We start from the raw sequence: 26,170 nt of genomic DNA on the forward strand, positions 1-26,170 counted from the left end.
GGTTAATTAGTACTCCGATACTAATTACACGTCACACAGATAAATGTTTTGCGTTAGTATGACTATGACCATGAAGCAATGAGAAGACATTTTGATTTTTCTCTATAGTTCTAAACTGATATGATATTCAGTGGTTGCCCTCAAAATGAATGCCAATGTCATGGTCATTTCAATCATTTAAATTAAAGGTTGGAAAGTACTTACCTATATCCTTGTAAGACTTTGAACATTAAAATTTAAATCCAAATTTATTACTATGTTCTTTAAAAAAAAGAAAAAAACTAAATACCAACGAGAACCAAACCAATAAAAGTAAGTAGAAACAACACTATTTGCATATACAACATGTATTAATTCATACTTACTAATGTAGTAAATAAATCAAAATGATAAAACCACCTTTTCACATGAGATGAGATCAACTAAATAAACTAATTCATATTTACATGGAGAAACAACACTATTTGCATACACAACATGTATTAATACAAAAAAAATATGTAGTATTACATTACATACCCATAATGGGCGGAATTAAGTATCCAACAAGGATTCAACCGTTCTAAACCCATGCTCATCTGGTAGAGCTCCATTTCCTGGCCGGATGGAGATTATCACTTCCAAACCTGAATTAGTTATCCAAGTCCACATTTATATTAATTAATAACAATTGCAACGACAACAGTAGAGTTTATTGTAATGCAAACAGTGAAGAAGGTCTGCACTCTCTACTCTTTTTAACCTAAATACTAAAATGAATCCAAATCGGTGTGACAAGTAGATTTTGTATTGGTAACAGACTACAACCAGGTTATTCCAAGCAAAGCTGCAGTCTATGGAAAGAATGGAAAATAGATACAGATAAAACTGCCTAAAATTTTGCGCTGTTTTTCTATATTTCTCTTAAAATTATTCATCTCCTAAATATTCCAAGCTCTTAAAGGAGCTCCACATAGATAAAGGCAACTTAAGATAAGAAATAGCGCATTACCTGCAGCACTGGCAGCAACAGCTTCTTGGAAGACATCAGTCACAAATAACATGTCTGCTGGCCTATCCACTCCAACTGTGCGCAAAATCTCCAGGTAACTATGGCTTTCATTTTTGTTTCTGCACGTTAGATTAGGAGATAACTTCCATGAAATTAAAAAAAAAAAAAAAAAGGCTTGATAATTGATTAACAGCTAAAGACACACACAAGAAGAGAACTTACCCCACCACAGTGTCAAAAAATCCACAAAAGTATTTTCTCAAATCCCCATAATTGGACTTTGCAAATAGAAGCCGTTGTGCTTCTCTGCTGCAATTTGAGTATATGTACACCTTAAATGAGAGCAACAAAAGAAATTAGCACTATTATATTGTTTTACAAGAAGCACTCAAGCACATAGATCCAAATGGTAAATAACAGATTTAGAGAAAATAATATATCAGGTTCTAGTAGGAATCACTTTAGCCAATATCTCGTTAATCAACTGTAGCACATCAACAATCAAACCAGAAGAAAAAGAGTTCATTCCAAAAACACATACCTTGATGCCTGCAGCATGCCATCTCTCAAGAACTTCTGGCACATCATCATATAGAATGCCCACCAACTCATTATTTTGAAATCCAGTCCTCCATATATGACCCTTGCATGTATGTAAATGTAATGAGAAGAAATTTATTAATCAAGATGAAGTCCCCTATACACACCAGTAATAATCTTACTTGCAGTTGTTTTAGGGCAATGACTTTCCTGTCAGCCCTGATCATTGCTTCCACATTGGCAACCAAAGCAGGAATCACCAAATCTTGTCCAACGTAATCTGGTGGGACAGCCACAGCTCCAGCAACACCTTGATCCAAATCATTCTGAATCTGCATAATAGAATGATTTTCTAATTTGATACGTTATTTATGTTACATAATGTATCCTGATTTATCCCAGACATCTCAAAATTTTAAACTTCATGATTTTCTAATTTGATACATAATGTATGTTACAGGAGCAACACAGTTCACAGCAATAATGACAGAAAAGAAACTTACCTGAGAACGCAAAAGATGAATATCATCTTGAGTTTCTTCACTGTCAAATGTAGCAGCTAAATGTTTCTCTACATTACCATGGGCATAGGAAAAAAGAATATTACTAACAAATGACAGGGGGGTCATAGTTCCTTCTATGTTGAGCAGTACACAACACTGCAACATTAATAATATAAGGTCAAAGAATAAGGAAACAATATCAAAAAACAAAACAATCTCCCACCAAGTTTAATTATAGAAATACTTGTTAGAAAGTAGCCATAAGAGAACAGTCATGACATGTTCCAGAATTAATTCTAGGCTGACAACAAACCATGAACTTACTTGGGAAGGTTCAATCACATAATCCAAAGTAAGAGACCCAGCCTTCAGAGCCCTGCTTAAATTCACACCACATCCCCAAACTCCCTGGATATTGTGAATTGGACCATGGGTTGGAGTGGACCAGTCCAATCCCAACTGATGAAGCTTGATAGCCGCATCAAAGAGATAATGATAGCATTCAGCCTAGGGTAAAAACTTGCATGAGGAATATTTAAAAGAATTCATCTTGCACAGACAACGTCGGTGCTCTAATCTAACTTATTTTGTTGCAGACACATCACATCTACCAGAACTGTGTGCATCATCAGTTAATTTAATTCATTTTCATGGCATCATTGAATTCCATACATAAGCAGCAAAATGTGGAATTTCAGAATTTCCCAAGTATGCACAGCAAATTGTAGAAACTCAAGGAATACATGCAAGAACTTTACTGTTTCTCCTGTACACACATAATAACTGTAAAATATAAACTTAGTAGTAAAGAAACAATAGATATCTATTTTCACCTTTGCTATCTGATAATTTCCAGAATTTTACAATTTTTTCTCCAACTTATACCTGGCACATTTCTCCATTCCAAATGTAAAAATCATCATTCTATAAAACAAAATCTTAAAGTTTTACATTCTGGTTGTTTTTTTTATTAGTGGGCATCACTTAAATGTAACAAAGGCACCATAATTTTTTTTTTTTTAAATTTAACCTAGCAGAATAGCACTTCCCCAATAAAACTGGCAAGCTGAATTATATTAATTAATTATGGCTGAACAGAATTCTGAGAATTTCACAAGAAAAAGCAAATTTTATACATGACTAACCTGTGTTTTGGCACTAATCCATGAATCTCCCCAAATATATACCCCATGGTTGCGAACAAGTACAGCTGTTGCTTTCGGGTATGCACTGATCTGTATATAAAAACTTAATTAAATTCAACAGTCATTTTCAATGAAAGGACTAACGTAAGTTTTGATTAGAGATGTACACGGTTTTTTAGACCAAACATTAGTTGAATAGGGAAGTAAAGCATTAAGCAGAAAAAGGGATGCAAACTAAAAAGAAAAATTATCACTCTGCAAACAACAGATAAAGATACCCACACTAAAACAAGAAATGGGATACCCCAGTAGTAGATTTTTGTATGCCATCACATCTATTCTATTTATTACAAGTTGAATAAAGTTCAAAAAGTTTTGTAAAATGAGAACAAGCTACAGCATGTACTGGGCATAGGAAAAGGAAGGTACCGCTTCAGTAAAGGACTCCGTGAGTTCCCCTTCATGGGCAGAGTTCTCAATAATTGGGAGCACAAGCTCATCATGATAACCATGGCCTTGAATTCCTTTTATCATCTCCATATGAGTGATCTAGAAATTTGAAACAAAAACTGTCACATTAAAACAACTATGAAACAGCCAAGAGATTTTTTGTGCAATATAAGAAATCTATAACACTACACATATAAGAAAATCCATAAATACATTAAAATATCAGAAGAATACATGATAGTTCCAGGTGTCAAATTTCAAAACATTAGTTCTAATAAAGCCAAAAAAATACTCCCCCTCAACACTGTAAGTGCCAATCATGAATGATGGCAGATTAGACCGACATATTAGAACCATAAACTATTTGCACCTTTTGACATAGTCAAGCAATATAAGGTAATACCAAAACAATATATGTCCCATTGAATGATGCTCCATAAGATAAGACTTAGACACTAAATAACATAGTTCAGCCAAATATTCAAAGCCAAGCAAAAACATAACTAATACTACTTAGCATGGTAAATGCCTGGATCTTATTTCTAAATGTTTGATGCTCAAGAACAATATCAATAGTGACTGTTCTTCCATGCAACATTTTCTATTATTTTGCAAGAACTCCAATTTCTGGCATTGAGAAATGCACTACACATATTTGCAGGGGCATAAACTGAAAAATCTCTACCTATAATGTACTAGTGCTCGCAAATTGCATAAAAACTAAAAAAAAAAAAAAAAAAAAAAGGAAGAAAAGGGAAGAACAAGAAGAAGATGAAAAGAAAAGAAAGAGTTTGACAGGTATTGAGAAAAAAAAACAAATATTAAATCAGAGAAAGAAAAAGCAAGAGTTAAATCGTTTACTCTCAATTATAGTTTGTCAAGATTCAATATATTACACGGAACTCCTTTGAGAAAGGATTCATCATCGTTACAAGACAAGCCTCAATTCCATGGCTGTGAATAACAGCCCCAGCATCACAAATTTCATAAACCTGAAGAAAGAACATAAAATGCATAATTACTAATTAATGAGCAACATTTAGTTATGATAAAGGTCAAGTACAAACAATATCCTTTCATAGCAAAATAAGCTTCAATATAAGCAAGTTAAACATATCTCACAACGAGACACTATAATGTTTAAAGCACCCAGAAAGCTCCATATTCCAAATGCAAGGACTGTGCTATCAATAATGTCATCACAGGTTTAGCTTTTACATTTCAAATTGCTGGAAAACCGAATATTAAGATAACTTCCGCTTTTCAGCAATCCCTTCTTGGTTTTCTGAAAACCATTTTCATTTCATCTAACCAAATAAAAAGAAACGGCATAACACCCATAAATAATTACACGCAATTCCTCTGTTCAACATAGTTGATATGGTTAAAAAGATAAGTTAACCTCTGCATCATACATGCCAATTAAAAGAAAGAAATGAATAAGTAAACAAGCACCTTCATGAAAATATGACCACAATCAGTACACTTAGGAAGCCGGTGAGGATATGGCTTAAGAGGAGGTGATGACAACAAGAATCCATCAGAAGATAGCACATACATGTCCTCGGCAACCATTCTCTCCTTCTGAACACCTATATAAATAATAAGCCGCAAAATAATAGCCAAACAAACCCAGCAAACAAAAGGGTTTTTACAGCCACGCTTGAAGAGCGAAAGAGGAAGGGGGTACCATACCAGAAGGGGACATGACAATGAGCTGGTGAGGCCTGGGAATGGCATCATCGTGAACTTTGATTGTGATGCTGCCACCTGTACCCGATACCCAACCAAGTGTATAAAAGTGGCGGCAAAGCTCTGCGGCTAGAGCGCAACTTTCACCAACTGTTTTACTCTCCATACACACCGGGGATGACCCTGTAACTTCTAAGCCGTTTTGGAGGTGTGGTTGCGTCAGCTTGGTTGCACCGTTGACTGCGTTTATGGCAGTCGATGATGATGTTGAAGGCTCCATCTTCTTTCCTTTGAAGACACATAGAAAGACGAGAAGAAAGATAATCAGCATATCATTTATAACTGAATTTCTCGACTCTTTGTATTTCTAAGCTTTCTGACTTCTGACATTAGAGACAGCAAGCGAAATGTTTCATCTTCTTTCATGCTTCGTTACCAGCATTCTATCGCAGACTACTTCTTCTAACACCACGTGGTATTAATATATGATCACCACGTAAAGACGTTGTTAATTAGACTACATGTTTACTGTTTATTAAGCTTGTTATAATAGGATTATTCACGTTCATTCAATTAACATATTCAATATAAATCTTTCACATTCCCCGTTAAATTTGATAAATTACTAATAATTCTCTTGTGAAATATTGATTTCCATGAATATTAAGAGATTGTTATAATAGAAATTATTCACATACATTTAATTAATATATTCAATACAAATCTTTCACATTCCTATTTTAATTTGAGATCTTTCACATTCCTTTTTTAATTTGATAAAGGTACAAGATATCTTTTTACATTCACTAAATTCAATAATACATTTTATTAATTTATTAATATTTAACGTTCATTCATGCATATTAATTATTATTATTAATTAATATTAATGTTTTTGTATCCATTCACATTTAATTAATTATTATTAATATTAATATATCTTAACCCCTTCACATTCAATTAAACAAAAATATGAAATATAATAACGAAAAATGTTTTTTATAAAACGTATTATCATTTAACATTCAATATAAATCTGAAAATTTTAAACTCATCCAATAATAATAAAACAATTAAATCAAAATAACCATAACCAATAGCATACAAACACTTACTAAAAAATATCAAAAGTCATATTAATTAGCAATAATCCAATTACATTGACCATAACACGAACAATTGTTGTAATCATTAATTATCATATAATATTACTCAATGACATCTAAAGCTATATAGGAGTAGATAATTCAACAATCCATACACCTTCAAATATTTTTTTCATTTCACACATAGACCATTAACAAATGAAAGACAAAAGACCAACTATTGTCAATTCAAAATCCAAACAAACAGAAGCGTGCAATAAATAACATCAATTAATTACTTTTATATTCTTTCTACATATCTACTTTTACATGTCCATTTTTTTTATATTTAGTAGGTCAAGCAGCAACGTCAGATGGTTCGCCTGAACTGGAAGGTATTCTACAAAACCTTAAAGTCATGTTGGACAAACTCAACACTGCCAGAGTGATGAACAGAGATATAATGAATGCTTTGTTAGAAATAACTGGCTCAACCATACATGTAATATTCGATTTACAGAAACGTGAATCACTGATTATTACCAAAGAAAAGGAACTTGGTATTCCTCAAAAAAAAAAAATAGAACTATATATATAAACAGATTTATTATCAATAAAATCAATAAAAGATTCATAGTATATTGAATGATGATACGGAAGCTAATATAAATACTGTTTATTCTACGGTTAACGCATAATAATTATTAAATATTATATTAAAAAAATGAATACCCAAACACAACTTATTAATGTTTCCAATAATTTTTTTAATTGTATAGTTATATGACTTAAAGAAACTTAATTAAATTAAAAAACTAAAAAATAATTTTTTTTTGGACTTTCACGTTAAAAAAAAAAAATGGTATGATTCAAAATTCCTGGAAACCCAAACGTTTTTTCCACCTTTTCATTTCCAGTGCTCATTATATCAACCATCGTAATAACATCCTTCAACAATTATGTCTAATTAGCAAAAAATAATGGTTTAAATTCGACTTATTTATATTTAAATTGCAAATTCAGATAATTTTTGACTTCATGGTTTCAATTACCGGTAATAATTTCTCAAAATAATATTTTAAATATATTCACTAAATCTAACTATTTATCACAATCTCTTAGCTATTGATATTCTACATATGTACATTTAATCTAAACATGATAATATTCATCAACCCTTCAGTTATCACAACAATTTAGTGGAAACTATGCACGAACTATGTTCAATAAATGTAACTATTTACGAGAAACAGTCTCTTGCTATTCTGCCTTTTCGTATTTTGTTGTTCCTATATAAACATAACAAAATACAATTTGAAATATCACACAATACTAATTTCGTTCTACTTTAAAAACTTTTATTCGCCATGGCAGAAGCATAAAGAACAACAACACACGGTAATAAATATTGAACCATATATCTTATATTTAATGTCATATATCTATTCTAATATGAGTGTGCATGATTTACAGATGAAGTAACATCATTCCAACCACAAAATGAGGTCAAAGAAATTCTCAAATATGTTGACACTAGCATGGACGATCTCGAGGATGCCGCCCAAAAATTGAAAGTTATTATCCATGGTCTATTAGAGATAATGAGTTCAACCATGGATATTATCTTTGATTTAACTCGATGTGAGTTTTTAGTTGCTGCTAAAGAGGTTGAACTACAGATAAGACAACAAAATAAGTAGAAAAACACTATGTATATAGTTTTTCCTTTTTACCTCTATTATCAATAACATAATTAAATAAAAGTACATAGTATTCAATTCCTGCTGAATTACAAACTGACCATTTTAATCTTCCATCATTTGCATTTTATCAAATAAACAGAGGAATGTAAAAAATCTGTACTACATACATTAATTGAATGTATGTGAATCATCCATATTTTATCAACATCAATAAGAAGCAAACACAGAGACCAATCAACGACATCCTAAATGACAATCATATAACGATTCTCAGCAATCTTTAAACATAAAAACCCAATTTAAAAAAAAAAAGAATAATAACAAAATGTTTTATTATAATCAATATTTGACATATTTTTTTGTAAAACAATAATCGTTTACAATTTCTTAAAATATAAAAATTTGATAATAAAATAAAAACAATATAATAAATAAACCAACGCGCATGCAACTCCGTTTTAGTATATGACACGTGTACGTGGCAGACAATTCTTTTTTTTTTTTTTTTACGTAGCGAAGTGCGGTGCTATCGTGTGGAGAGGATTATGCTACATAGTGCATCACATGGTTCCACGTCACCAAGTTGTTACTTGTTCTGTTTATTTCCTTTAAACATTACTAAACAGCGTGGGCTTAGCTTCAGCCCACAACATGTGATTAATAACTGGAAACTGTAATGAAGCTTTTAAAAGTAGAGACTTTCCCGGATTTTCAAATAATTATTTGCCCAACAACTAATGACTAAAGTTAAAATTAAAATTTGCAAATAATAATTAAATAAATTAATAAAGAACGAAGAGTATGATACCAGCGTCAATTTCAGTAATACCATTTTAGTTATAATTTTTTTATACCAAAAAATTCGATTTGATATTATAAAACATAATGTAGGTAATAATATAAAATTTCAAACTTATGAACACATGCATACAATACTGATATCGAGAAGAGTAGCTCCAATGTTGTTGCCAACTCGATAAACAATATCAGTTAATAACGCCAAATCAATTCTCACAATCACGACCGTTAAAATAAACAAAAAAAAAATGAACTTGAGAATAGCATATTACTCTGGTTATTTTGGTCTATATAGATTATGGACTAAGCCACCGTAAAATTCAATCCTCTCCTTGTTATATACATAAACACCTAAAAACACACACAAGTTGAAACATACAACTATATTGACAACAGGAGATGATCATATAAGTTTTACCCAACAAATTATACAAATACGCCTTGAAATTGTCCATTTTCAGGTTAAATTCTAAATGCTCTTCACCAAAAGAATATGCAAAAGTTAATATGTTGAAGTCTTCTTCTAAAATGCCCATTCAAATAGATGAGCACTTCATTGTTAATGCAGACAAAATCTCTAACATAGTTACTGTAAATTTATCATGTCTGAAATTAAAACTTAAAAGGAAATAGTCATGCAAAAAGCTTCAGAAAAAGGTAAAGTGATTACCCACCTTGAACTTATAATTAACTTGGCCGAAAAAATCTTCCACTTGCATTTATAAGAAGTTTTCATTTGTGTATATCTGTGTGCAGAACAAGGGCAAAATGTTGAAAAGGGGACTACATAAGCTTGACATTTATGCTTCAAATCATTTTCTTTCACTGTAAACTGAAGTTGAAGGTAGAGTACATTAAACATATGAGTAAAGAAGTTTCACCTAATCTGTATCAAAAAAATTCCTCTCTGCGACAAGTAAGCTGCAGATGGAAGAGAATTCTAAATAAGATAGTGAAAAAGGACACAGAAATGATAAAAGATTTGCACACCTTGTTTCTAATAGGGAAACCATTTGCCATAAGGAATAACAATGACCATGCATAGGCTACATACGTGAAGATCATGACTGAGGATAATCAGGAAACTCTGGAAGAATACAAAGAGTTAACTTTTTTGCTTCTTCTTCTTGTTCTTTTTTTTTTTTTTTTTTTTTTGGCACTAAAAACAGATTCAAGCTGCTACCATTCACAGTCCTCAAGGATTGTCACTATATCAATACTTTTAATGACTAATGGCTTTTCAGTACCAACTGCATCTTAATATGAGAGATTTCAGTGTGTAAACGCCAGAAAAGCCAATTTCAATTGATGAGCAAGGGCCTAACATGGTTAAGATCTAATCAAAGAACAAAACTTCTTTTCCCTTTCCTTTGGATTAAAGGTATCCATTAATATGATATTGATAGGAGCAAGTTAACCACTAACAAATATGCAAGTTATTGATAACATCATAATTTGCATTAAATTCGCTTTAGTTCACTGAGACAGTGAGACTGAAGTAACTTCTAAAATCACAATTTCTTCTGAAGATTGCATGTTAAAATTACTCTTAAAAAGAGGACCACATTTGTAATAAATCAAGACAGAACAGTATCACAACTTTGTTGCCCGGAGCAGTTTGTTTTTGAAATACAGCTTTATTACAACATAGAGACACCAAATTCTACTAGCAGGCAAACAATGTAGTTGTAGTCATATATAATTAGGCTGTTTAACACTACCTGATGTGTAAAACAGCCACAACAATGATATCTTAGCTTCTATAGTGCAGTAAAAAATGTCACATAAAGAGGTCTAAGTTGATTTTTTGATGTAATATGCAGCAATCGACCAAATTCTACTATACAAAGTCCCATACATTTGTAATGCATGTTAAAGGGCAGAGCAACAAGTTTAAGAATCAAGCCAGTTTATAGTTGAAGCCGAATTTGGTGTGAAAAAACATAAATGACAAGAATGGCATCATGCAACAAAATTGGATTTTCCTCACCTGATAAAATCTCGCGCCGAATTTTAGCTTTGACATTGTAAACATTCCTCGAATCTGATACAAGACTTGGATTTCTCTTCCTTAAAGCTTTGAGAATCTGTCGTGGCTTTTTACCTGCGTCAGTCATTTCTCTTATCGTTAACACCTCTTCTTCAGTAAAACGCCGGCAAGAAGGGTGGTCAGAAATTTCTTTAGAAGGTTCATGACTGTGTTCGGCAGATTTAATGGTGAGTGCCCACACATCATGATCTTCTTTCCCAACAACCTTAAAGGGACAATTAGTAAGGCGTGAAGGCGTCTTTCTTTGGCGCATATTTTCACCAGTCTTGAGCCTTTTGCGATAAACGCCACCTCTATCACACGAAACGCTCACATATCTATCCCGGGAAGAATCTTTAATCGATATCATATATCCCTGTGTCAACGCAAAGTCGCGAACATGTTTGAGAAGGTCTTCGCGAGTCTGGAAGGCTCTAACTGGTGGAGGTAGCATCTTTTTCAAGAGTACGATCATCATCATCTTGACCCTCCATCTTCACAACTTTGAATAAGATACCTAAACAAACACGAGCATGATTACATGGCTAAAACACCAAATCTCACACCATTGATTTCACTAATCCATCATAAGAACATAAATCAAACGCCTAGCAGACGACAAAATCGAGAATCATGGAGAGGTTATATAATTAAACAAAAAAGGGCTTCAATCTTACTGAAGATATTTATACAAGCTTACCTAGAGTTTAGTTTTGTGGCAATGCATGCATATGAAAATGTTACTTTGGCTTTCGAATTACAGTCAAAATTTATTTATTACTCTTTGAATTCACTGATTTTGAAACAAATATAGATTTATGAAGCTAGTTAAAGAATGAGTTGAGTTAATTGAGAAAGTAAACAGTACGTACCGTTTTGAAAGAAAGAAGCGAGTGCCATAGAAGTGTGATTGGAGCAGTGAGGGAGTGTTGGGAAATTTGGAAGATGAGAAACAAAAGAAATTGGGACCTTCCAAGGGAAATTGGCGTATTGCCAAGGATGATTTGCTATTTTCTCGTTTTCTAGGGGCAATATTGTCATCTTAGGTCCCTACTAACTTGTTTGGCTACAAACGTTACCTATTTAACAATTACATGTAGATGTAGAACACTTATTTGGTCGAATATTGTTTTTAATTAATTTTACAACGTTCATAAAATTGTATAAATTAAAATTCTCTCCTAAAATCTATCTTGAACGAACAAATTTAAGACTTAACATGAGTATAATAATAAGTTGTCTTCCTCGTAAAATCAGTAGTTGCATGCATATGTGTAGGTAGGTACCATCTTTTTTTTTTCTGAGAAAGCAATATGGAATCATCCAATACAAATTAATCATAAATAATTTCTTCTCTTATAACAATACAATCACTTCATAATCTTCTTTGAGTGTATATATACTTAAGGACAACGTTCATGATAAACTGAAATCGATTAAAAAGCTAAACTCAATTTATTCAAATTATGAAATTAACAAAGAACAAAACAATTATAAACCATCCCATTCCCATTCTCTACTTCACTTCATAACACCAACCATTAATCTTCATAATCACGCAAAAAACTAAAACTAAAATACCCCAATTAAGCTACCTAAAACCACACTCGCTACAACACTAAATCCCAAAACCGACCCAGCTGAACTAGCTAAGCCTGCTGAACCGGATTTTGAAGGAGCCGGCGCCGGAGAATCTATATCCGATGAATTTCCACTAGACGATTTTGGTGGCTCCGTAAGAGTAGACGGCGGAGTACTAGTGTGTGGAGACTCCACTGGAGGTGACAAAGAAGGATGAGATGCAGGAGATGAAGAAGCTAATGGCGAGGCTGCTGCTGGAGAAGGAGAGGGAGGAGCATGGTGGTGGTGGTGGTGTCTCACAGCCATAACAACGATGATGACCTTTTGGCCGTTGTTGCAGTTGTCGGCATTGCCACTGATGAAGTAGTGTGGACCTGAGCGATTGAAGTGGAAGACTGAGTCCCCATCTGATAAGGATTGTATGGGATACTTTGTGTTGCATGAATAGTAATCATCTTTGTTGACGACCAACACAGAGTTTGAATCTTTGTTGTACTTAAAATCTACAAAAAAAGAAAACGAGAAGCAATAATCAGAATAACCAATTTAAAACAAAGAATTGGAAATCAAACGCCAGAAAGAAAGAGACGTGGGGCTTACAGAGAGTATCATTAACTTGAAACCTCATTCTTTCAGCCCAGTGATTGTAACTCTCGGAGGGTTTTAAAACCCACCCATCTTTGCCACCAACATAGAATTTGTAAGCCTGAGAGGAGGTAATCAAACCCAACAACACAGCAAACAAACAGCTACAAAAGCTCTTATACTCCATTGGAAAATAAGCTGAGAAGGAAGACCGGACAACTTTCTTTCAGTAGTAGTAGTAAGAGAGGATAAGTGAAGAAGAGACAGGAAATGAATTTATAGAGAAAGTGATGAAAAGGTTACCGTTGCAGAGCATGCAAAACGCAGTGGCCATAATAAGGAAGCTTGGCTGGAAATGAGGTGTAATTTTGGTTGTTAATGAGCAGGCGTTTCGAGAGAGTGAGCGAGCTATAGAGCCATTACACGTTGCGACATGCGAGAGATGCAACGGTTATCAGTGTTAATTACAAGATTCTTTTTATTTTCATCATAAACGCCTTGGTGTTTCTTTGTTTGTTTTTGTTTTCATAAACTAGTTCCTTCTTCCACATTGATGTTTGGGATGATTTCTGTGCTTTGTCACGCAAAACTCATGTAAATGCGCTACCATAATAGTAACAGATGTAATCTCAAGTGCTGGATTTTATATAATTTTTGTAATAAATGAGTCCGTTAAGAGAGAATTTGATTCCAATATTGACCTATTTTTATACTAAAAGAGGAATTCCAGTCAAAATCTCTTTACTTTTTAAGAAATTAACAAGATAAAAATATGAACTTGCATTATTAAGCTTAATAAAGAAAGGTTAGGTTATAATATTAGAAAATTTTGACTTTTAAATATTTAAATAAATTTGTATGAGAAGTTTTATTATTGATCAAGTATATATGTATTCAAATATATTAAGCTGATGATTAAAAGTAATGTTATTTACTTCAATGAAATTTAAAAATAATACTACTATACATAGCTTGTTTTAGAACTCCACATGAATGATTATATTAAGATTTCTTAACAATTTTATTCAAGTTTTTTTCAGTTTTGATTTGACTGTTTAAGATTTAAAATTTGTTTGTAATTAAGGCGGCGTTTGGCGGTTGACTCTTTTAATTTCTGGAAACACAAACCCCTTTGAACCTAAAATTCAAGACCGCTGCCAAATTATTTCTGAAAATTCCCATGTCATTGCTGCGCAGCTTTAAAGAAAGCCTGAAACCCTGCTCAAGCATCTCAAAAACATCACAACCCTCATTGTTATCTCATGACTCGTCATCAATCAACCCAAGAAAACCCCCCAAATCCTCTCTCTCACAGCAGCTTCTACGCCTTGAAGCAGACTTTTCTTTCCCCAAGCAAAACCCTGAAACCCAACGAGAATTTTCAGTTGAGAAGAGCAAGAATTTTGATAAAGAAGAGAAAATCAAGAATTTTGATGAAGAAGAGAAAGAGCCTGAACGTGAGAAATTTGGGAGACCCCAACTGGGTCAGTTTCAGATAGATCATACGGGACCGTTTGAGCCGTTGCTCTTGTCGGAAGATGGAGAAGTTCCTTTAATACAGGTGATTATTTAAATAAATTTTCTTTCTCGGTGTCAAATTGTTTTTTTTATGATCAAAAGTCGAATTTTGGTTGAGAATCTATGTCTTTTTAATTGCAGGTTCCTGCATCTATTAACTGCAGGTTGCTTGAACACCAAAGAGAGGGAGTAAAATTCTTGTATAGACTATACAAAAACAATCATGGAGGGGTTCTTGGTGATGATATGTGAGTACATTGTTATATTGATGATATTTAGTACTTTCTTTTTATGTGACATTCCTACCTCTTATTTGCTGTTGTCGTGTTGGTGTGATGTATAAAGGAAATATGGACCCTGTCTGTGAAATTTCGTGAATGTATATAAACACACACAGGGTGGCATTTGTATGCTACACAATTCTGTTTGCTTTTTCGTAGTCAAACTTTTTATTGTGCTTATGGAGTTCACATTTTGCTTTATAAAATTGTAACAGGGGGCTCGGAAAGACAATTCAGACAATTGCATTCCTTGCTGCTGTTTTCGGAAAAGATGGAGAATTGGGAGACTCCACAATATCAAAAGAAAATAAGGTTGGCAAGAAGGGCTCTGTTCTGATAATTTGCCCCACTTCTGTAATCCACAACTGGGAGATTGAATTCTCTAGGTGGTCTACCTTTAATGTCTCTTTTTACCATGGTTCAAATCGTGATTTGATTCTTGAAAAGCTTGAAGCATATGGAGTTGAGGTACTTATAACCAGTTTTGACACTTACCGAATTCATGGCAGCATCCTGTCAAAGGTTAAATGGGAGATTGTGATTGTTGATGAAGCACATAGGCTTAAGAATGAAAAATCAAAACTTTATACAGCATGTTTAAAAATTAAAACTCAGAAACGTATTGGTCTCACGGGGACCATTATGCAGAACAAAATTATGGAACTGTTTAATCTCTTTGACTGGGTAGCACCTGGCTCCTTGGGAACACGGGAACATTTCCGGGAATTTTATGATGAACCCCTAAAGCATGGCCAGAGATCAACTGCTCCTGAAAGATTTGTTCGGATTGCTGATGAACGAAAACAGCACCTAGTGTCAGTTCTGCATAAGTATTTGTTAAGAAGGACAAAGGAGGAAACTATCGGGCATCTTATGATGGGAAAGGAAGATAATGTCGTATTCTGCGCCATGAGTGATTTGCAAAAACGAGTTTACACGAGAATGTTACAATTACCAGACATCCAATGCCTCATTAATAAGGACCTCCCTTGTAGCTGTGGAAGTCCTCTTACCCAAGTAGAATGTTGCAAAAGGATTGTTCCTGATGGAATCATCTGGCCTTATCTTCACAGAGATAACCCGGATGGGTGTGATTCATGCCCCTTTTGCCTTGTCCTTCCCTGCCTTGTCAAGCTCCAACAGGTTAATGAGGTTTTTAGTTTTGCTGTTTTTCTTACTATGGATCTTAACATTGGAAATTTCTCTGTTAGTCTTGCAACAACAGTCAATTGCTACTTATGTTGTTTCAGTGCTTAGGCTATGCAAACCTTCACAATTACTTGTTAGGATAGTATTCAAAGGCAAGAGCAGGAGCATTCTTAATATTCCCAGTGCCTGAGGGGCGAGGATAGCACCAAAAAGCTGTTATTAATATTTATATATTATGGTTTTATTGTGTTTCTTCATGTTTACCTGCTGGATTGCATCACAGGTAAGCAATCACCTGGAGCTTATAAAGCCTAACCCTAGAGATGAACCAGACAAACAAAAGAAAGATGCAGAGTTTGCCTCTGCTGTCTTTGGACCTGATATTGATTTGGTGGGAGGGAATGCCCAAAGTGAGAGTTTCATGGGTCTAAGCGATGTTAAACATTGTGGCAAAATGCGAGCCTTGGAAAAGTTAATGTTGTCTTGGGCTTCAAAGGGCGACAAAATTCTCCTCTTTAGTTTCTCAGTCAGGTCATGTTCCACAACTCCACTTATTTGACTCTCCTGTTTAAGTTTTACTCGAAAGATTCATAAGAATTTCTTATACTTAGGTATTGTTACAATTTTTCATCAAAAGTAGTTACTAATATGAGCATTTTTCCTTCATGTACATGCTATTGTTTGGATGTGACTCCTTTATTCTGCCCCTGAAGTTGAACTATTGTTTCCAGGATGTTGGACATACTTGAAAAATTCCTTATTCGCAAAGGCTATAGCTTTTCCAGACTTGATGGTTCTACTCCAATCAACTTGCGCCAGCCGCTTGTTGATGACTTTAACTCAAGTCCAAGCAAACAGGTAATTTTCCTAGTGGAAGAATGGAATAGGAACTCTTTATTGAATCTCTGTGGACTCTAATTTCTTACTTCAGGTGTTTTTGATATCAACTCGAGCTGGTGGGCTTGGATTGAATCTTGTAAGTGCAAATCGTGTGGTCATATTTGACCCAAACTGGAATCCTGCCCAAGATTTACAGGCGCAGGACAGATCATTTCGTTTTGGACAGAAGCGGCATGTTGTGGTATTTCGCTTTCTCTCTGCTGGTTCCCTTGAGGAGCTGATATATACTCGTCAGGTGTACAAGCAGCAGCTATCAAATATTGCTGTTTCAGGGAAAATGGAAAAACGATATTTTGAAGGAGTCCAGGTACAGTAATCAGTTCTTTTTTTTTTTTTTTTCCAAGAGAGAGGTGGGTTGAGGGTGAGGACGGTGGTTGAGGCATGTGGAATGTTAGTGAGTGGAAGAGCGGCTGGTTTCCTCTAGCTTTTTGAATCTGTATTAAGATATTTTTCATATTCTTGAATTTTTGTGGTAACCTTTTTTCTCAGGATTGCAAGGAATTTCAAGGCGAGCTATTTGGGATTTGCAATTTATTTCGTGATCTTTCTGATAAGCTTTTTACCAGTGAAATCATCGAGTTACATGAAAAACAGAGACAAGAATATGGGCAGCGTCCTAAAACAGAACAGGAATTAACTGAGATTGGGACCCATATTATTCCCTCAAAAGAAGTAAGTTCATCACTTACATCAGGATCTGAGACCGTAAAGTCTGCTGATCTGTGGAGAGCTATGACAGATAAACCATTACTTGAAGATTTGGGTAAGTTCAACTTGTCCTACTTTATGGCTGGGTGATCATGCTGTTTTCTTCTACTCAAGTTATTAATTGTTGATTAATGCTCGATGACTGTGATATGTGATCAATTTTGTGACCAAATGGCTGCAACGAAATTAAAAAGAAGACAAGATGGACCATTGACATCATATACAACTGATGTTGGTTCTAAGTTCAAAGATCTACAGGGTGATAGAGAAACCTTATTTAGACGGAAATCAAATTTAAGACAAACAAATTGAGAGATACAACTGAATGTCTTAAACAGATTTTTTGGCATGTTTGGGGGTAGGGGTATGGAGCTTGTCTTTAGCACGATAGTAACAAGTTAATAATTTTTTACTAACATCACTGACCTTCAGGTATTCTCTATGCTCATCGTAATGAAGACGTTGTCAATAATCAACCTGATATTCAAGAGAAGTTAGAGCTGAGAATTCCTAAGGACAATAGCTCAAGGCAGCCACAAATCCCGATAAAGAAGAAAAGAAAATTAGATGATGCAAATGGTAATAACATATCTTCATCCAAGGACTGGAAAAAGGTTCAATACAGCTTGCTTGCCCGGTTCATGGGTATGGGAGAGGTTGAATTTAGCAAGTGGGTATTATCTGCTAGTCCTTTGGAGAGGGAGCAAGTGCTTCAAGATTTCAAGAAGAGAAAGGAGAAACCAGATGGTTGAAGAAGGATGGTATGTTTGCAGACATGTACATGGAATTGTTGTAACTCATCATTGTATATTATTGTGTCATAGAGATGTAAATTTTATTTTTTCTAATTCATTTCTCAGTGTTTTAGTGTTCTACTTGCATCCGGCAACAGGAATATTGAAATAATGATTTAGTGTAAAAAAAATGCTGTTATCAATTAAGGAAACTACCCGTTGTAACACTCGGAGGCCATGATTCACATACTTAATACAATTATGTTGATTTGGTAATAGCGGTAGAAGTTCTGATTCTAGAGCTGAAATCAGTTCAAAGATATCACTATATTGAAACGGTAATCAATTGTATGACGTGATTTAGAATGTACGAAGTAATTTCAGATAGTAGAAAGTGTAAATTTAAATTAAAGATTGTTCAGAATAATTTGTTCCTGTTCAAAATTACAAGTATAAACCCCACATCTCTCCATATTTTAACACATGAACAGCTACTTTCTTTGCATCTTAAATCTCCATATTTTAACACATGAACAGCTACTTTCTTTGCATCTTAAATCTGGAAACCGGTTTTGAAGGTTGGGTGCCAGAAGGCTGCAGTAGTCGAAACCATGATGAGAATTTGAAGTCAAAAAACATACAAACATCAACAATGTCAAAAATAATGCATGGGTAAGCAATACCTTCTCGGTACTTGTATGTATATTGTGAGTGTGCTCTACAATTGAGCCTGTAAAAGCCTGCAAAAAACAAATCATGTTCGAAATGGGTAAATTTCACATACTTTAATTTTTTTTCCCATGGTTCATAACCCTTCCTTTTTGTTTCTTCATAAAGTAAGGAATGTTTCAAATCCATGAGCTGACATGGAAGAGTAGTGAAAACATACCTTGCCACTGTCAAACCCTGCTTTGGAAGTCTGGGCAGACACCTGTTAAGATAAAAGTATGGTAAGGGAACTTGGGGGGCCAGCTGTTTACAATATGCAAGAATGTTTATTTATTATAGCAAACACAATGATAACTTCTTACTAATGCAGAAATTTCTAAAGAAGTATGATCATAAGTTGCGAAAAAAAGAAAATCAAATTCTCTTTCTTTCTAATTTCCCCTTGTTTCCTAAATGCCAGTGCAACATGAATTGTGGGCATCCGCACACACCAGCAAAGATGCACTGTTCAGCAGCAAGTAATAACGGACTTCAAAAAATAGCATTTTCAACTTTTCATGCCAGATGAAAATTAGACAAAATTACAAATTGCAGTGGTAACTAAAAGAATTCAAAACATTACTACAAATTGCAGTGGTAACTAAAAGAATTCAAAACATTTTGGACTCCAGATATACAACATTTTGCACTCACAAGCTTTTGAAATAGATGGTCTACAGTATATGTTTGCACAATATGACAACATAACTTGATGAAGATATACAAAATTTGCATCTAGTTACAAGATAATGAATCTTCGATTCATTTGATTTCAACCCAATCTGGTATTGATGTATGCTAAAAATATGCATCAATTTTTAGCTACAATTTCAAAATTAAAATAAATAAATACATTTATGCTGCCTGGAAAAAAAATTACATGACAATGACACTAAAGCACAAAACCAGCAAGCCCTTACTACGTTTGAACATAAACTTTAAATACCTCCTTTCCTGATGAAGACATTGTCCCAACATTCTCCGTCCCTTCAGGAAGCACTAATGACTGCTCAGCAGAAATGTAATTTGCATTGTGTGCTAAAGCTTTGCCATGTGACATGGCATCTGAAAGAGAGAAAACAAAGAAATCGCTTCATCCATACACAAAAGCTGAAATGGTGTAACAACAGTTGGTTGATGTGGATACTAATACAACTGGCTCCCTAATTTATCTCTAATTAGCAGTGGGTATTAGCAAACTTTCCTGAAGCCTGAATGCACTATAAAAATTTAAAAAAAAAAAATCATAGAGATTTCATAACTAAATTTACCTTTTGGTACAGCCTGCACTGTCAATCCTGTACACTGTGTTTAAAAATTTTCCAAAAAATTAATGACTCAATAAGTATGAAAGATGATTCAACAACTTATTATCAGTAGCTGATAAAAGATTGACCGAACTAAAGCAGAGGAAAATTTGAGGATTTGCTTCTCTTACAGATTGATCAATAAAATTCTGCTGGTAATGATTATCAGAGAACTGTTCAGAGGTGGTAATTTCTTTCGTCTGCTGGAGTGGTTTAGTTGAGATAAACTCCTGTGCGATCATTCAGCATAATTAGGACAAAATCAAAGCAACTGCTTTACCATCTCTAACCAACACAACAAATTAAAAGCAATACCTGTGGATGTCTAAGATTATGATCAAATGAACTCTGATCCGGAAATGGATCAAAATCAGCTTTAGCTTGCTTGTCTTCGTCACTGTCATTGTCATTTTCAGCAGTATTACTTTGTTTACCGTCATCATCCCAATTGTCACTTTCAGCGGCAAGTTCTTCAAGCTCAAGTTCATCTAACCTGGACATAATACGAGCATATTCTTCATCTTCATCTTCATCTTTAAAGTTGTTTGCTTCAGAGAGACTAGAATCTTGTTTTGGTAGACCTGAAACGGATATTGACATCTCAACCATGAATTTTTTTTTTTCTTCTGAAAAGATATATGTGAGCCATTTAAATAACATAAACAAGCTGTCTATGACACTGAGAATAAATCAAGGATCAAAAAAATCCTAGAAGTCTAAGACCTTTGGAAAATGGTGTGGCCACAGCCACTTGTCAACTTCCAAAATTCAATTAGTTCACTGCTTGCATGTTGCATCTGCATTTAATGCAATGAAGAAAACCAAACATGCATTTATGCATAATGCTTCTATGTTCATTCATTATATTTGGAATTCAATGCAAGAAAAACATAAGCATATGCTCAGCTGTTTTAAATAAAGTAAAATTCAACATCACAAGAAAGAGGAGGATATCATTTGCCCTTCTTCTCTAGAAATACCAAGTTTGCCTTCAGATGAACATTAACAGTTTCTCTATAAACAGTTTTTATGTAACATAATATCATGTTATAGAATCTAGCTGGATGAGAATTCAATCAAAATATAGTTTTGCAATCAAATTGAAAGATAAAACTAAATTTTTGAATAATGCTTTGTTTTGTTAATTAAATTCAAACTGGTTAATTTTGTTACTTAATCATGTAGTTAATTAACGAAAGGGGAGGAAAGAGACCAAGAAAACTGGTCAGCAGTGACATTTAAAAAATCAATAAATCCACCAAACACTTGAATGACTAAACTTGAGTCCAAACTTCTAATACCAAGCAACTAAAAAAAACAAACAAAAAGCAAGAACATGCCTGATTCAGATGTCTTTTCAGATTTTTCCTCCAAATATTCTTCCCTTATCTCCACAAGACCCTCCTGTTATATATAATTATATATCAAGCAGTAACTATTAGTGTTGAGAGAAACAACACAAATGGGTGAATATTTGCAGGAGCAACTGATAAACAGTTTGGTCAAACCAAAAGAAAGTTGAAACTTGTCAAAACTAAATTCTATAATAATCAACTTATTGACCTTCAATTTTTTAATTTGTATGGATGATTTGGGGTTCTCGGTAATCTGATTGACGAAAATCTGATACATGTTCATGCTTTAGATCCTCACCATTAAACCTTATTCTTTATAGAGTTATTTAATCCATATAAGATAAACAATGCACTGTTTCCTATGATTGTTTAACGTATGTCAAATTGCACAATACACCATTTTAANAGCGATTTCATAACTAAATTTACCTTTTGGTACAGCCTGCACTGTCAATCCTGTACACTGTGTTTAAAAATTTTCCAAAAAATTAATGACTCAATAAGTATAAAAGATGATTCAACAACTTCTTATTAGTAGCTGATAAAAGATTGACCGAACTAAAGCAGAGGAGAATTTGAGGATTTGCTTCTCTTACAGATTGATCAGTAAAATTCTGCTGGTAATGATTATCAGAGAACTGTTCAGAGGTGGTAATTTCTTTTGTCTGCTGGAGTGGTTTGGTTGAGATAAACTCCTGTGCGATCATTCAGCATAATTAGGACAAAATCAAAGCAACTGCTTTACCATCTCTAACCAACACAACAAATTAAAAGCAATACCTGTGGATGTCTAAGATTATGATCAAATGAACTCTGATCCGGAAATGGATCAAAATCAGCTTTAGCTTGCTTGTCTTCGTCACTGTCATTGTCATTTTCAGCAGTATTACTTTGTTTACCGTCATCATCCCAATTGTCACTTTCAGCGGCAAGTTCTTCAAGCTCAAGTTCATCTAACCTGGACATAATACGAGCATATTCTTCATCTTCATCTTCATCTTTAAAGTTGTTTGCTTCAGAGAGACTAGAATCTTGTTTTGGTAGACCTGAAACGGATATTGACATCTCAACCATGAATTTTTTTTTTTCTTCTGAAAAGATATATGTGAGCCATTTAAATAACATAAACAAGCTGTCTATGACACTGAGAATAAATCAAGGATCAAAAAAATCCTAGAAGTCTAAGACCTTTGGAAAATGGTGTGGCCACAGCCACTTGTCAACTTCCAAAATTCAATTAGTTCACTGCTTGCATGTTGCATCTGCATTTAATGCAATGAAGAAAACCAAACATGCATTTATGCATAATGCTTCTATGTTCATTCATTATATTTGGAATTCAATGCAAGAAAAACATAAGCATATGCTCAGCTGTTTTAAATAAAGTAAAATTCAACATCACAAGAAAGAGGAGGATATCATTTGCCCTTCTTCTCTAGAAATACCAAGTTTGCCTTCAGATGAACATTAACAGTTTCTCTATAAACAGTTTTTATGTAACATAATATCATGTTATAGAATCTAGCTGGATGAGAATTCAATCAAAATATAGTTTTGCAATCAAATTGAAAGATAAAACTAAATTTTTGAATAATGCTTTGTTTTGTTAATTAAATTCAAACTGGTTAATTTTGTTACTTAATCATGTAGTTAATTAACGAAAGGGGAGGAAAGAGACCAAGAAAACTGGTCAGCAGTGACATTTAAAAAATCAATAAATCCACCAAACACTTGAATGACTAAACTTGAGTCCAAACTTCTAATACCAAGCAACTAAAAAAAACAAACAAAAAGCAAGAACATGCCTGATTCAGATGTCTTTTCAGATTTTTCCTCCAAATATTCTTCCCTTATCTCCACAAGACCCTCCTGTTATATATAATTATATATCAAGCAGTAACTATTAGTGTTGAGAGAAACAACACAAATGGGTGAATATTTGCAGGAGCAACTGATAAACAGTTTGGTCAAACCAAAAGAAAGTTGAAACTTGTCAAAACTAAATTCTATAATAATCAACTTATTGACCTTCAATTTTTTAATTTGTATGGATGATTTGGGGTTCTCGGTAATCTGATTGATGAAAATCTGATACATGTTCATGCTTTAGATCCTCACCATTAAACCTTATTCTTTATAGAGTTATTTAATCCATATAAGATAAACAATGCACTGTTTCCTATGATTGTTTAATGTATGTCAAATTGCACAATACACCATTTTAATAGCTAGCACTTTCTGCACTTGCTGTGATGAAGGTACAGTATTTTGAAGCTTGGAATGCAATCAAAGCTGAAGGGAATTTTGTTTCCTTATTCTCTGTGATCACATACAACATGGTAACACCCAGATGTTTAATCGGGAATCCTCGATTAATGAAACATATTGGAATCATCTATTCTTAAAATCTAAGAAAGAGAATTATTTTCATCTAGAAAATAAAGATGAAAAGCATCAAACTCCCAAATCAAATATCTATGAATCTAGCATCCTGAGACATTGGAGTGTTTGTATCATGTGAGAAAGTGTATCACTCATTAGAGCCCCTGACACACCAAAGGGTAACAGGACTTCTAACTGATTAACTAAGCCCAATTAAGCCTCCTAGAAACCGAAATTTCTTATGAATGGTATAAGATTAACGACAACCACCATAAAAAAATTTCTAGTAACCAAAGAACAACTGCAAAACTCACTGCTGCTTCAGATGCTGTCGCATTGAAGAATGAAGCCTCAGCTTGAAGATCCTTCATCATGGCCTTAAGAGAATCAGCTTGGGACTCTAAATCCTTTCCCCGTCTCTTCAAAATCTCAACAGTTTGCTTTGATGTTCTGTCAGCATAATACCCTTCTCCCAAAAGAACCTACAACCACAGTAACTAAAATTTTTGTATCGAATTCCCAAGCACACTCCTCAAATCCATTTTTTATCCATCTAATAAAGGTGGATCTCGTAATGCTTAAAAAAAGGAAAAGAAAAAAAGAAAAAAAAAGGAAGGCAATTTCAAGTAGTACTTCTATTAAGACACATGAAACTGCTTTCTCAATTTTTTTTAGCACCCAAAAAGCACCTTCTAAAAAGTTGAAGAAAAATGCCGCTTCAAAACCACTCCAAATGCTCTCATACACTTAAAAAGCCTTTTTTATCTAATTCAATTAGACACTTCAAAATAGCTCAAAGCTCTTATGGAGGTCCCAAACGCAACATTGATATTTAGAATTATTAAAGAAAGAGTAATAAAATGCTACCAGAATTTCATTGGTGTGTATTAAACGTCCAGGAAAAAACGCCGCTTTCCCAAATGGAACCTACAACAAGAAAAAAAAAGTTTAAAAATAAAAATTACACATAGAAAGAGAAACACACATTTGGAGTGTCTGATGGGTCATAAAATGGTTTGCCATAATATCGTGGTGGAGTTCTTCTGGAAGTTTCTGGACGAAGTTGATGAGGTTTGTGTTATCGGCGATGAATTCATTTACTCTGTCGAGCTCCTGCTGTTTCTCTGTAATAGTATCCTGCACGCGCTTCGCTGCTTTCTGCGCGTCTTCTGCGGGAAACATTGACGAGAGTGACGTCACCGTTCCTTTCTTTATTGGCTCCTCCATTGTTGATCGTTACTCTGCACTGAGTTTTAGAAGGAGGGGGGTTTTGGGTTTAAAAGACGGAAGAGAAAGACTAAATCAAAACGCAGCGCTTCGTTCATAATCATACCTAGTAGAAAGAAGAAACGACTACCTTCCTTGCGTTTTGAGCTTGACTGTCTACTCTCTTCCCTTTTTGCTATTTTTGGAGGGTAAAACCGTAAAAGTAAATTCTCTATATTTGTAGAAGGGGATAAAAACTTTTTGGCCCTTGTGCTTTTTGTGTTTAACACGATTCTTTGAAATACCAATAGTGAAAGGGCAAAAATGTTGAAGGGTACTTTTGTTATTAAGAAAAGTTTTTAACAAATTATTATCAATTACTAATGATAAACCCAGTTTTAAATATGATAAAAAATGAAAATAATGTGGGTCTTTCCGATAATAACAGTGTGATTGAGATAGTTTATATTGATTTGCTAACCTAATATGCATCAAATATTGAATAATTTTGGCCAAGTCACAACATTACCGTTAATTTATTGACAGTAAATACTAAATAGTTATCCACGTATCATATAAACTATAGCTTAATTTGATTCAATCTTTATATATCTCACGGGTCTAATTTTATTTATAACAATTAAATGTATTTATATATAAATCTATTATATCATATTTATTATAGTGCTAAATATCATGTTTAAGATATTCTTACCATTATAAATCTCTAATTAAGTTTGATGTTCAAATGAATTGAACTCACGAGTCACGTCGATACCATGAGTTTATAATTTCATGTTGTTCATGCTATTAATTTAAT

At 33.8% G+C, this 26,170-nt stretch overlaps 4 protein-coding genes across 10 annotated transcripts; 1 reads left to right on the top strand and 3 right to left on the bottom strand.

The window, feature by feature from the left end:
- Positions 1–421: 421 nt before the first annotated feature.
- On the bottom strand, positions 422–11,439 carry LOC116113309 (probable bifunctional methylthioribulose-1-phosphate dehydratase/enolase-phosphatase E1 2). 5 transcript variants are annotated; one of them, XM_031399463.1, is made up of 14 exons: positions 10,898–11,031; positions 9,789–9,828; positions 5,325–5,609; positions 5,085–5,221; positions 4,526–4,621; positions 3,609–3,728; positions 3,180–3,269; positions 2,359–2,541; positions 2,035–2,190; positions 1,714–1,863; positions 1,533–1,634; positions 1,214–1,323; positions 992–1,110; positions 427–626 (listed from the first exon to the last, which is right to left on the bottom strand). In XM_031399463.1, the coding sequence occupies exons 3-14, from the start codon at positions 5,599–5,601 to the stop codon at positions 535–537; spliced, it is 1,632 nt and encodes a 543-aa protein (XP_031255323.1). In that variant the 5' UTR covers positions 5,602–5,609; positions 9,789–9,828; positions 10,898–11,031; the 3' UTR covers positions 427–534. The 5 variants fall into 5 exon arrangements, with proteins under 5 accessions (XP_031255321.1, XP_031255319.1, XP_031255320.1 ...); XM_031399462.1 differs by having other exon boundaries at positions 9,582–9,828; XM_031399459.1 differs by lacking the exon at positions 9,789–9,828 and having other exon boundaries at positions 423–626; positions 10,898–11,439.
- A 1,069-nt stretch (positions 11,440–12,508) lies between these two features.
- Positions 12,509–13,289, bottom strand: LOC116113323 (early nodulin-like protein 1). The gene is made up of 2 exons (XM_031399481.1): positions 13,118–13,289; positions 12,509–13,020 (listed from the first exon to the last, which is right to left on the bottom strand). Exons 1-2 carry the CDS (start codon positions 13,287–13,289, stop codon positions 12,509–12,511), a joined length of 684 nt encoding a protein of 227 aa, XP_031255341.1.
- Positions 13,290–14,229: 940 nt separating this feature from the next.
- LOC116113308 (switch 2) lies at positions 14,230–18,619 on the top strand. Of its 2 annotated transcripts, none has more exons than XM_031399457.1 (8): positions 14,230–14,663; positions 14,762–14,868; positions 15,117–16,044; positions 16,334–16,581; positions 16,782–16,908; positions 16,982–17,257; positions 17,440–17,713; positions 18,091–18,619. In XM_031399457.1, exons 1-8 carry the CDS (start codon positions 14,283–14,285, stop codon positions 18,408–18,410), a joined length of 2,661 nt encoding a protein of 886 aa, XP_031255317.1. In that variant the 5' UTR covers positions 14,230–14,282; the 3' UTR covers positions 18,411–18,619. The 2 variants fall into 2 exon arrangements, with proteins under 2 accessions (XP_031255317.1, XP_031255318.1); XM_031399458.1 differs by having other exon boundaries at positions 14,587–14,663; positions 14,785–14,868.
- A 164-nt stretch (positions 18,620–18,783) lies between these two features.
- LOC116113312 (RNA polymerase II subunit 5-mediating protein homolog) lies at positions 18,784–25,434 on the bottom strand. Of its 2 annotated transcripts, none has more exons than XM_031399468.1 (11): positions 25,165–25,434; positions 25,012–25,071; positions 24,459–24,626; positions 23,568–23,631; positions 22,543–22,808; positions 22,359–22,457; positions 20,372–20,405; positions 20,047–20,165; positions 19,282–19,323; positions 19,076–19,132; positions 18,784–18,986 (listed from the first exon to the last, which is right to left on the bottom strand). In XM_031399468.1, exons 1-11 carry the CDS (start codon positions 25,369–25,371, stop codon positions 18,930–18,932), a joined length of 1,173 nt encoding a protein of 390 aa, XP_031255328.1. In that variant the 5' UTR covers positions 25,372–25,434; the 3' UTR covers positions 18,784–18,929. The 2 variants fall into 2 exon arrangements, with proteins under 2 accessions (XP_031255328.1, XP_031255327.1); XM_031399467.1 differs by lacking the exon at positions 20,372–20,405 and adding an exon at positions 22,192–22,225.
- Positions 25,435–26,170: the final 736 nt, after the last annotated feature.

Source organism: Pistacia vera, unplaced genomic scaffold, assembly GCF_008641045.1.
Source record: "Pistacia vera cultivar Batoury unplaced genomic scaffold, PisVer_v2 Contig678, whole genome shotgun sequence".
Classification (NCBI taxonomy): Eukaryota; Viridiplantae; Streptophyta; class Magnoliopsida; order Sapindales; family Anacardiaceae; genus Pistacia; species Pistacia vera.